General features: G+C 38.1%; 1 protein-coding gene across 1 annotated transcript; it reads right to left on the bottom strand.

Moving 5' to 3' along the window:
• Positions 1 to 5,483: 5,483 nt before the first annotated feature.
• On the bottom strand, positions 5,484 to 10,260 carry LOC145166909 (calcium-transporting ATPase 2, plasma membrane-type-like). Its single transcript, XM_079085964.1, has 7 exons — positions 9,607 to 10,260; positions 9,273 to 9,327; positions 7,257 to 9,190; positions 6,643 to 6,801; positions 6,320 to 6,491; positions 5,916 to 6,214; positions 5,484 to 5,838 (listed from the first exon to the last, which is right to left on the bottom strand). The coding sequence occupies exons 1-7, from the start codon at positions 9,781 to 9,783 to the stop codon at positions 5,599 to 5,601; spliced, it is 3,036 nt and encodes a 1,011-aa protein (XP_078942090.1). The 5' UTR covers positions 9,784 to 10,260; the 3' UTR covers positions 5,484 to 5,598.
• Positions 10,261 to 11,240: the final 980 nt, after the last annotated feature.

Here is an 11,240-nt window from a genome sequence, read left to right as displayed (position 1 = left end):
ATATGAATATTTTTTTCGTAAATAAAAATTCTAAATTTCAATTTTTTCCAGTATAAGTTTAAAGATTTTCCAAAATATAAAAATATCTTTAGATTGCATAAAAAAATATAAACAAATTTTCTAGAAAATTTAAATAAATACATGAAAATCAAGTAGAAAAAAATTACCAGAGTGAATTTGAGGTAAAATAGATAAACCAAATGGAAAAAAATTATACATGAGTTGAAGATAGATAAAATAAAAAGATTAAGTATAATTTCAACTAAGTAATTACTGATGAGTTAGACTACTTGGATCAAATTTTATGTATTGTAAATTTTACTATAAATATATGTTTTATATTATTTTTATATATTAATATATATCGGGGGCGGGTCCAGGGTCTGGGATTAGGGTTATCCCCATCCCCATCCCTATCCCCACTTTTTTATTCGGGGATTCCCCATCCCCGGTAAACTTGGGGATTCCCCAATCAAAATGGATGCGGGTTTCGGGTTCCCCATCGGGTATGGAGCTTTTTGCCATCCCTATACGCGGTGACCATGCAAACTTTCTAATAAGAGCTTAATTCATTCAGTCCAAACGTACCATTACCAGATCCAAGTCCAAGTGCTCTTAACCATAAAGTTTCCAACTTTATGGTTATGCATGCATCATTAAGACCCAAAACTAACCTCCTAGTTTGTCTTAACCACTAAAGACCTCTGCACTTTGCATGCAAGCACTAAATGAGTCAAGAAAGCATTTTTATGACTTAACACAACTCAAATGTTCTAATAGGGCAGTTCCTTTGGTTTTAGAGTAGAATTTAATCATTAAGTCCAAGAAAATGGCCAAAACTCACAAAATTCCATATGGCTAGATCTCTAAGAAATACAAGTAAAGTTGAAGGCTTTATACCTTCTGGAGCTTCCCAAGGAGGTAAGAATCCCAGATCCACAAGTTGCTCCCACACCAAAGCTTATCCAAGAATCTTCTTCTTCCTTCAATAAACCAAGAACACACCAAAAACACACACACTTGAGCTCCAAAACACACACTCAAAGGTTAGGGTTTGCAAGGACATCTCAAGAAGGGTGGAGGCTAAAAGAGTGAGGGAAATGGGGTTATAAGGTGGTTTATATAGGGATTAACCCTAAAATTTAGGGTTTTCAACATATGATGAGTACGCCCTGTGTATGTTAACGTACACCTGCGTACTAGGTCACGTCCTAGTACGCTAAGCGTACACACGTACGCATGGCGTACTCCCATTCCTTCCAAATTACAGTTTTGCCATTAGGGCTTCTCATGGCTACTTCTTTCTACTACAGGGACCAAAATGACATGAATTAAATTTATAAGGATGAATTTAAAAGTACCTGAACATAGGGGTTTTACACACAACCTTCCGGTTGGCTTACCCTGGGCCACAACCTCCTAATTGGATTGCCCTGCATATAACGTATTGGGTCCACAACCTCCCGGTTGGATTTCCCTAGCCTACAACCTCCCGGTTAGATTGCCCTGGATATAACGTACTGGGTCAATAACCTCCCGATTGGATTATCCTGTCCCACAACCTCTCGGTTGGATTACCCTGGCTCACAACCTTCCGGTTGGATTGCCTTGGCCCACAACCTCCCGGTTGGATTGCCCCAGTCTGTTGACTGACAACACAAAGCAGTACAGTCTCAACCCAACCTCACTATGTCAACATATGTAACAGAAAAACATATCACTAGCAAGTACAGGTAATCATACAGATCTACCAATCTAACATATAATCAACATATCATCATCCTATATACCATGATACATAACATAGTGGGCCGACATTGTTGCCTTTGACCTACGAGTACAGTGAGATGAAACTCACATCTCGGTCTGAAAAGATCGCTGAATAGGACACTACTCTGAATATCAGCTCTACCGGTCACCTATTCATCAAATAGTGACCAATCTCAAATACAACTCAAGATACCCAAAACACTTTTAGGTCAAACTTGGTCAAACCATGGTCAAAGTCAAAATCAATCCACACTCGAAAGTCCCACAATCCACTAGTCACGTCGTGACCCCTAATTGTCAAGTCGTGACCTAATAAGTTAAAACAGTCGAGGAATACCATCCTCATGTCGTGACACCTATGTGTTCAAGTCGTGAGAACGCTCTGATCAGAAGTTCTTAATGAAACTCTTAATCCCTTTTTGGCCAAGCAACCAAATCCTCCATAGTGTCTTATTTACTCTAGAACATCATAAAAATCATGGCTTTTTGGACATGCATGTCCTAAATACTAACTAGGGCACAAAAGAGGAAATGACACCAAATCTCATGCAAGAGTCTTAAAACTCAATCATATTCTAGATCTAGCATATATACTACTCAATAGACACTAGTGATCCATAAAGTTGGCAACTTTATGGATTTCAACCACTACATCATCTTGAATATAAAGGATTAAGCATAAAAACCTAGATCTAAGCTTATGGACTCATAAAGCAATGAACTTGAAACCCACGAAAGGTCCAGAAGGTGGGAGAATGCTTGATGGAGAGACTTGAATGCAGAAATGATGACTAGATGTTCTTCCTCTTCTTCTTTTTGCTAGAATCACCAAAAATAAGCTTCGGTTCAAATATGGATGCTAGGGTTTCAAAGGGGAGTACAAGGAGGTAATGGAGGATGATAGTGGGCTAACCTTAGCCCTCACTTCCTTAAATACGGAGTAAAACCCCCAAAATTAGGGTTTCCTCTCAGACTAGTCTCATGTCGTGAGCCATATGTGCTCACGTCGTGAGCCCAAAGATGGTGCGCGATTGCACTAACCTCCTGACGACGTGACATACATACCTCACATCGTGAGTAGGGATAAAACCTTAGAATTTTTAAACTTGACAATTACTCACCTGAATTGAACGTTACATAGTTTAACTCACATCGTTGCGACATGGTCTCCTATATGTCTTTATATGTTGGAATCTCCCATCTCTCCATAACGACACTTTTATAGCGTAAATGTGTAAGTTAACACATCCTTCTTAAAGTCAGTGTCTCGTACATGTGTGAGTTAACACATCCTTCTCTATCCTCATCAAGACTTCATATCTTTGGGTGGGGGGTAATTCATCTAAAATCGATGTGACATGTTCCTATAAATGTTTATGTATGTTGGAGTCTCCAATATCTCCAAAATGGATCTTTTGGGGATACAATCTTAGACTCTCAATGTATGTTAACATTCCCCAAACTCAATTTCAAGAAGAATGCACCAAATTTAATTTTAACAACAAAATTAAAAACGAAACCACAAATGTGCTTTGTAAAGATACTGATGCAAAGCAAATAGGTAATTCTTTATTACACATGAAAAACAATTAAACAAAGTTCATATGATTCAAAATGTAGGTTCTCATAAAATTAAAATACCGGATTATTAATCTTCCCTCTATTTGGGGCTCCCAACTTGTCAAGTTATAGGGCGTGTTTGGCAAAAGTAGCTGTTAGCTGGAAGCGGGTAGCTGGTAGCGGAAAGTTGTAGATTTTATTTGTTATGTGAATATTTGGCAAAAGTAGCTGGAAGCTTTTGAAATATATAAAATTACATAAAAGGACAATTGATTAAAAATAAATAAATATATAAATATATTTTTAAGGGTAATTATGAAAATTGATTTCAAAAGCTCAGTAGCGTTTTGTTAAACGCTACATGAAGTAGGTTTTAGAATTGAAGCGTTTTGTTTAAACTAAAAGCTAAACGCTCGTACTGCCAAACGAAGCTTTTTGTTTAAACTAGAGCGTTTTGTCAAAAGCTAAAAGTTAGAAGCTTCCAAACGCTTCCAAAAGCTCCGTGACAAACACGCCCATAATCATTCTCAAACTTGCCTTATGAAAACAAGGTAAAGGAAACATAAACTACTCCAACCAGGAAGAAGGAGCTTATTTATTGCTTGGCCCTTAATAACCTTAAAAATAAATAAATGAATAAATAAATAAGCATAATCTCCCAAGGCCTTCGTTATATAGCAGATTTCTTGGGTGCGTTTTTTCAGTTCTCTAAGGCCTTTAATCTTGTTAAATTATGCTTTTCTTCCAAAGGAATCCAACAAAAACAATAGTAATAAACTATACATAAGGTATAACCGTCTACCAACATGTCACTATCCATGCTCTACTAAGTAGGGGTGAACATTTGGACCGGTGGACCGGACCGGACCGGACCGTTTTTTTGGACCCCCGGGTCGGTTCTCGGTTCTAGGAATCCATCAAAACCGGTCCGGTTTTTTTCCCGGTCCGGTCCGGTTTTTACCGGGTTTAGAACCGATTGGATCCGATTTTAATTTTTTTTTGTAAACTTTAAACAACCATAACTCATTCGTTTTAAGTTGGATTGACACCCGGTTTTTTCCAACGTTTAATTTACAGTTTGTAGATGAATTTAGACTATAATTTTGTTAATTTTGGTATTATATTCAATGAGTTACAGTCTTTTAAAGTTGAGCTATCAAAGCTGAAAATTTTCAGCTTTTTAGCAACGTTTTTAAAATTTTGTAATCTGTGAAAATTTTTAAACAACCATAACTCAGTCGTTTTAAGTCGGATTGATACGCGGTTTTTTCCAACGTTTAATTTACAGTTTGTAGATGAATTTAGACAATAATTTTGTTGATGTTTGTATTATATTCAATGAGTTACAGTCTTTCAAAGTTGAGCTATCAAAACTAAAAATTTTCAGTTTTTCAGCAAGATTTTAAAAATTTTGTAATCTGTGAAATTTTTTAAACAACCATAACTCATTCGTTCTAAGTCGGATTGACCTGCGGTTTTTTCCAACATTTAGTTTACAGTTTATAGATGAATTTAGACTATAATTTTGTTGATTTTGGTATTATATTCAGTGAGTTACAATCTTTCAAAGTTGAGCTATCAAAACTGAAATATTTCAACTTTTTAACTATTATTTTAGACTATAATTATGAATTTTATGTATCTTTGACAGATAAATCATATAAAAGGGATCTTGGTGAACTTGATTTATATGTTAGTTGCTTTTATTTGGAAAATTAATTTTGTAAGTTATAATATTATAACATCAATGTAGATTAGTTATGCATGAAATGAAAATGTAATCATTTTTACAAGTTGTATCGTATCAAACCCAATAACGTATTCGTTTTAACGAGTTCTATCAAACCCAAAAACTTATTTTAACGACTTGTACTCTATGCAATTAAAGTTGTACCGGTCCAAACGGGTCCAAGAACCGGAAAACCCGGACCTGGACCCGGACCCGGACAAGGACACGGACACGACACATCCGATCCGGTCCACGGTCCACAATATTCTCCATAACCGGTCCGGTCCAAGAGCCGGTCCGGTCCGGTCCGGTTCGGTCCAAATGCTCACCCCTACTACTAAGTATTGTGTTTAAACAAAGAAATTAAATTTCTAGGTTTTCCACACTTTGATTTTAGTACAATAAATCCAAAAAACAATCCATGTTTGAAACGTGAAATAAATATTCAGCAACTACAGTCATATGAATTAATAAATTTAAATAATGTTCTAATCCTAACCAAACCACCTTTCACCATCACTTCATGCAAACACACACACTCAAATAGGAATCATCTTCAACACCACAGCAATCGGCATGCTCAAAAACCCAGTCAAAACACTATAATACCATTGCTTCATTGTCAACGGCGTCGTATTTGCAAACGTCCCCAGAAACTCAATTATTATCACCTGGAACACCGCAGTCGCTCCAAGAACACTCATAAACACGTTATTACTAAATATCCCATTCAACACATTCACCTTCTCCATTTCCCTCGAATTCACCTCATTAAACAACTGCAAAATTAACAACAATTAATTAACTATTCGTATATTACTATATTTTTCCCAAATTGAATTTGATTGTTAATTACCTGACAGAAGACGAAGGAGTTGAAAATTAGGGTATTGAGGATTAAATCGGAATTGGATCCATAAAGTCCATAGAATTCTTTTCCTCTTGATTGAAGAAGCCAAATGATAACGAATTGATACGTAGACTGCCCGAAGATGTTTCTCCACATCACGTTGCTGATGAAATTGCCTGATCGGCCGACCGGAATTCGCTTCATGAGCTCATCATTTGGTGGCTCCGTCGCTAGCGCCAGTGCTCCCAATGTGTCCATTATCATGTTCACCCATAACAGCTGGACAGCTGTCAGTGGTGTGCTCCCTAAAGAAGAAAAAAAAGTAAATTACATGAATAGTCCTTATGGTTTGAGGTAACTTGCATATTTAGTCTCTAACTTTATAGGATCCAGTTGTATAGTATTGATACCTGTCATACAAGCTGAGGTGAAGTTGACCAATAGAGCAACAATGTTGACGGTTAGTTGAAACTGTACGAATTTTTGAATGTTAACGTACACTGATCGCCCCCATTTTGCAACGGTCACGATTGTCGAGAAATTATCATCCAAAATTATAACATCTGCACTCTCTTTCGCTACCTGAGTTTGAATTTTAATATTTTATTATCATCTAACATATAAGTAGTTAAGTATGTTGTTATAGGTTAAAAATGAAATACATCGCCTTTATCAACAAAAGCACATTGTTATATTGATGGTGAAAGGAAAGTATGTTGCTATTAAAAATTACCTCAGTTCCGGCAATTCCCATTGCAAGCCCAATATCAGCCTCATGAAGTGCGGGTGCATCATTCGTTCCATCACCTGTAACAGCTACAACCTCCCCAAATGTCGTCCGTAAATGTTTCACCAGTGTATGTTTATCAAGAGGTGAAGACCTAGCCATCACCTATAAAAAATCAATAATTTAAAATATCAGTTGTTTTCTTCTAGAGCAGCTAAATAGTTGTTTGATAGTTGTTAATTGAGTTATAACAGAGTGGGTTAGAAGTTTGGACCGAGTCAGAAGCAAAAATGGATACCAAACACTTGGACTGAGGACTGGGTTTGAAACTGAAGAGTAAAACTCAGTACGAAGCTTTTTTGAACATAGTTGTGGATTCAGCCAGAAGTTAGGAGAGAGTCGGAAGGTTTTGAAGCAAATCAAAGACACTGATTGGGAAATACGGACTGAGTCCTAGCTTTGGACCTGGTCGAAACATTTATCAAACGGTTCCTAACACACACCCTTCAATTTTATTTATAAACTGTATTTTTATCAACCACATAACTCCTTAGGAAGAAATTCAAATACTTAGATCAAATTTGTTATCAACCGATTAATCTTACATACTCTTTCTTTACCTGAATCTTAGGAACAAGATCATTTAATTCCTCAAGACTCTTCTCACGAAAATCTGGGCCTTCAATAGCAACACCACCTTCCCCAAGTATCCCACATTCTTTAGCAATAGCTTTTGCAGTATTAATATTATCCCCTGTAACCATCCTCACAGTAATCCCAGCTGATCTACAAAGCGCCACTGATTCCTTGACACCTGGACGGACAGGATCTTTAATCCCCACAATTCCAATACAAGTATACCCGTTAGATGGAATCGGAGTCTCACTATTCACATTCTTATCCAAATCAATATACGCCAAACACAAAGTCCTCAAAGCTTCACTAGCAAATTCATCAATCGTCCCATTCAAATATTTCAATGAACCTTCATTTAACGGAATCACATCGCCGTTAGCGTTAACGACTTTATCACACGCCGCTAATATGATCTCAGAAGCACCTTTACAATGTGCTCTAATAGTTCCTTCTGGAAGCTTCAAAACCACCCCCATTCGTTTCTTCGAAGAATTAAAGGGTTCCACTCGCAACACACTCCCCACCTGTCGCTCCGCCGTGAATTCGCCGCCTAACGACAGCCCAAACTCCAAAATCGCCGCCTCCGTCGGTGTGCCGAGAATCTCCCGTTTCCCTTGTTTGTTATTCACGACTTCGCCGCCGGTGTTGTTGAAGATCGATTGGAGTAAAATCTTCAACGCTTTATCGGGAATTCCGTGTTTTACTTCTTTTTTTACGTCTTTTGCGTTTAAACAAATACAGGATTTGACAACTGTCATATGATTAGTGGTTAAAGTCCCAGTTTTGTCGCTGCAGATACTGGTGGCGGAGCCCATGGTTTCGCAGGCGGCGAGGTGGCGGACGAGTGCTTTGTCGTCCATCATCTTCTTCATCGCGAACGCTAGAGATAAAGTCACAGCGAGTGGGAGACCTTCCGGGACTGCAACGACGACGATCGTGACAGCGATCGCAAAATATTCTAACAACTCCAAAGCATCGTCGGCGATCCAAGTCCATTGGGTTCCTTCTGAGATTTTCCGGTTGAGAAGTTTTTGTACTAAAACTGCAAAAGTGACGATGGCGAAGAAAAGACCGATTTTTCCGATGACAGTTGCGACGCCGTTGAGTTTGACTTGTAACGGCGTTTCATCGTCGCCACCTTCGCTTAAAGTAGCCATTAATTTCCCCCATTGTGTTCGCATTCCGACCGTTGTAACAAGCATTTTGCATGATCCATCTTGAACTTTAGTCCCGGACATTAACCATGGATTCTCGGCGCTGATCATCACCGGTTCACTTTCTCCAGTCAAGCTCGATTCATCAATGGAGACGGAAAACCCCGAAAGAAAAACACCATCTGCGGGGACTTGATCACCTATAGCGAGGTGCACGATATCACCAGCGAGTAAATCGTAAATTGAGAGTTTCTGTCTATACCCACTTCGTGTAACTTGAATCGAAATCTTCTTTTTCTCTTTATCAAGATCTCGAAACTGTAGAGATTGACGATAATCGCTTGTTGCAGTGACGAAAACAACAAGTAAGATACTTGCGACAATTCCAAGCCCATCGTGGGCCCCTTTGGGCCATCCTTCGGTTGCTATGCCGACGATTAAGGAAACGAAAGCGCACATGGCGAGGATCATGAGAGTCATGTCATGAAGAGCTTCCCATACGAATACCCAGAAGCTTCGCTGTGGGGATTCAGCGAACTTGTTGACTCCGAAGACTTGTTGTCTACGTGCTATCCCTTCGGTGTCGACTGAAAGGCCATTAGTGATTGATGTTTTGAGTTTCTCTGCAAGACCTTCTACTCCGCCATGGAATTTCAGCTTTTTTTGGTCGTGGCCTTCGACTAGAGCCCCGGCTTCATCAGCACAGATGTCGAAACCAGCTGCTTTAACATCGTCTGGTACCTTGTAGTCGCCGGTTTGTGCTCCTGTGTGTATCGTGGAAAAGAAAAGGGATTATATGATGGGGGAAATAAGAGGAATTTGAATGTAGAAGTATGATGAACTTGCCTTGTATGAACTGGAATGCAGCTTTTGACACCAGAACTGCAATCCTCAATTTCTCCTAATCATCCGAGGCACAATTGGTAAGTCATTAATGTGTTGTTGAATCAAATTAGCTTTTGATCATAAATATATAGATCCAAAATTTATTGAAGTTGTATATGATTTCAACCAATTTTCCATTGACTCATGATTTAACGAGAAATTACGAATTACAATAACTGTAAATCACAACATATTGGATATGAAACGAAACATGTAGAATTCGACGATCAATTATGAATTTGTGATTGTAAATCATAATTAATAAAACAAGAAGGATAACGTAACAATTAATAACCTGATTTGTACGCCGCATAGCAGCAGCTTCATTGCGCTTGACGATGTTGGCTGTGTGACGAAATCGTCGCTTAGGGTTCTTGACAATATGACACAGACCTCTCCATTTCTGTAATACCTCTTCCGAAGAATGTTTCGCTTTCACTGCGTGGAAATTCTGATTCAAATAATTCTCCATCACTTTTCCCTCCTTCAAATCTCTCTCACTCGCTAACGTTTTTTTTTCTTTGATGTATAAATCTCCCTACAAATCTACTTTGTTCGATGAAATTGAACGATCATATCCCGAAATCAACACCGATTTGTCTTCATTTCCAAACAACATTGCGTTATTATGTGCATAATAACTAAACCTTCAATAAGTAGATGCAAAAATTCGGAAAATTGATGAATAAAGTATCAGATTCTCGACATCGTCATCATGATTATATAGAAAGGGGGGACAATATGCATTTGAAGAGGTTTCCGTGAATCTCACTTACAATTCCTGAAACATGAACGAGGAAAATAGGAAGAAATTTCGTCTTCTTAATCTTACCTTCACCAAAGAAGGTAAACGAAATGGAAAATGGTTGATTGATCGATTCGTGTAGATCAAAGAGCAAAATGTTATCAGGTGTGGAGATTTAAAATTGATGTCGAAGATCCGAAATTCCGTGAGAGATATGAGGGAAGCGAGCTATGGAGGAGTGTTAGTTTATAACGGTTTCCTTCCTTCTTTATCATTACAGTGTCACGAAATGTACGGAAACGTAATGACCGGGCTCCGTTTTTGGTTTTTCTATTTTATTTTGATGAATAATAATAGACTAAACTACAAAATTGGTCCCTAAGGTTTCACACAAACTTTGGATAAGGTCCAAAAAATTTTCAACTTGCATGGGATATCAAAAATAAAGAATTTTCTGTGATTTTGATAAAAAAAAACTTGAATAGACTTTTTTGCCATTTTAATTTCTTTTTTATATTTTATTATATTTATTTTAATACTTTATTAATTAAAAATTAAAAACAAAAAAACTGGGCCCACCAACCAACCACCGTCGTACCATCCCTTCTCTCTGTATCTCTATTTCTCTCCAAACTAACCCACCATCTTCAGTCTTCATCTTCAAAAATCTCTCCAATGAGACCATCTTCCGCCTCTGTCCAAGCCTCCACCGGCGACAGCAACTCAATATCCGATTCCTCAGCCACCCATTTGCTTCCAATAGATCTCTTATCGACAATTTCTCCAATCAACAGCAGCTCAATATCCGTTTTCTTTGATCGTTGCCATGATTACTGGAAGCTTTGTGATGAACGATAATTTCCTGTGCTCCATTGGGTACGGACGCTTCAGATATGTTCGTCAGTGGAACGGAGGTGGTGGAAGGAGAACTTCATCGGTGAAGTCGGTCAGGTCCGACGAAGGTATACAAACACAGATATGTGATATTCCCCACTACTACCTGTGATCTTCTTCCCTTTACCAAATGAACAAAAAACCCCTCAAACTCCCTCTCAACATCACTCAGTCGTTGGCAAGAAAAAAGCAAGCCAAAAACTTTGAACTTTATCAAGAAGACACATCACCAGAGAGGTTAGATAACATGGTTTTATATTTGACCTTTGACAACACAAGTACCTGCAACA

This window comes from Lactuca virosa, chromosome 3 (genome assembly GCF_052849685.1).
Source record: "Lactuca virosa cultivar CGN04683 chromosome 3, Lactuca_virosa_CGN04683_v6, whole genome shotgun sequence".
Lineage (NCBI taxonomy): Eukaryota > Viridiplantae > Streptophyta > Magnoliopsida > Asterales > Asteraceae > Lactuca > Lactuca virosa.
The sequence above is the reverse complement of the archived record's forward strand: the minus strand, read 5'-3'. Positions and strand labels throughout refer to the sequence as shown.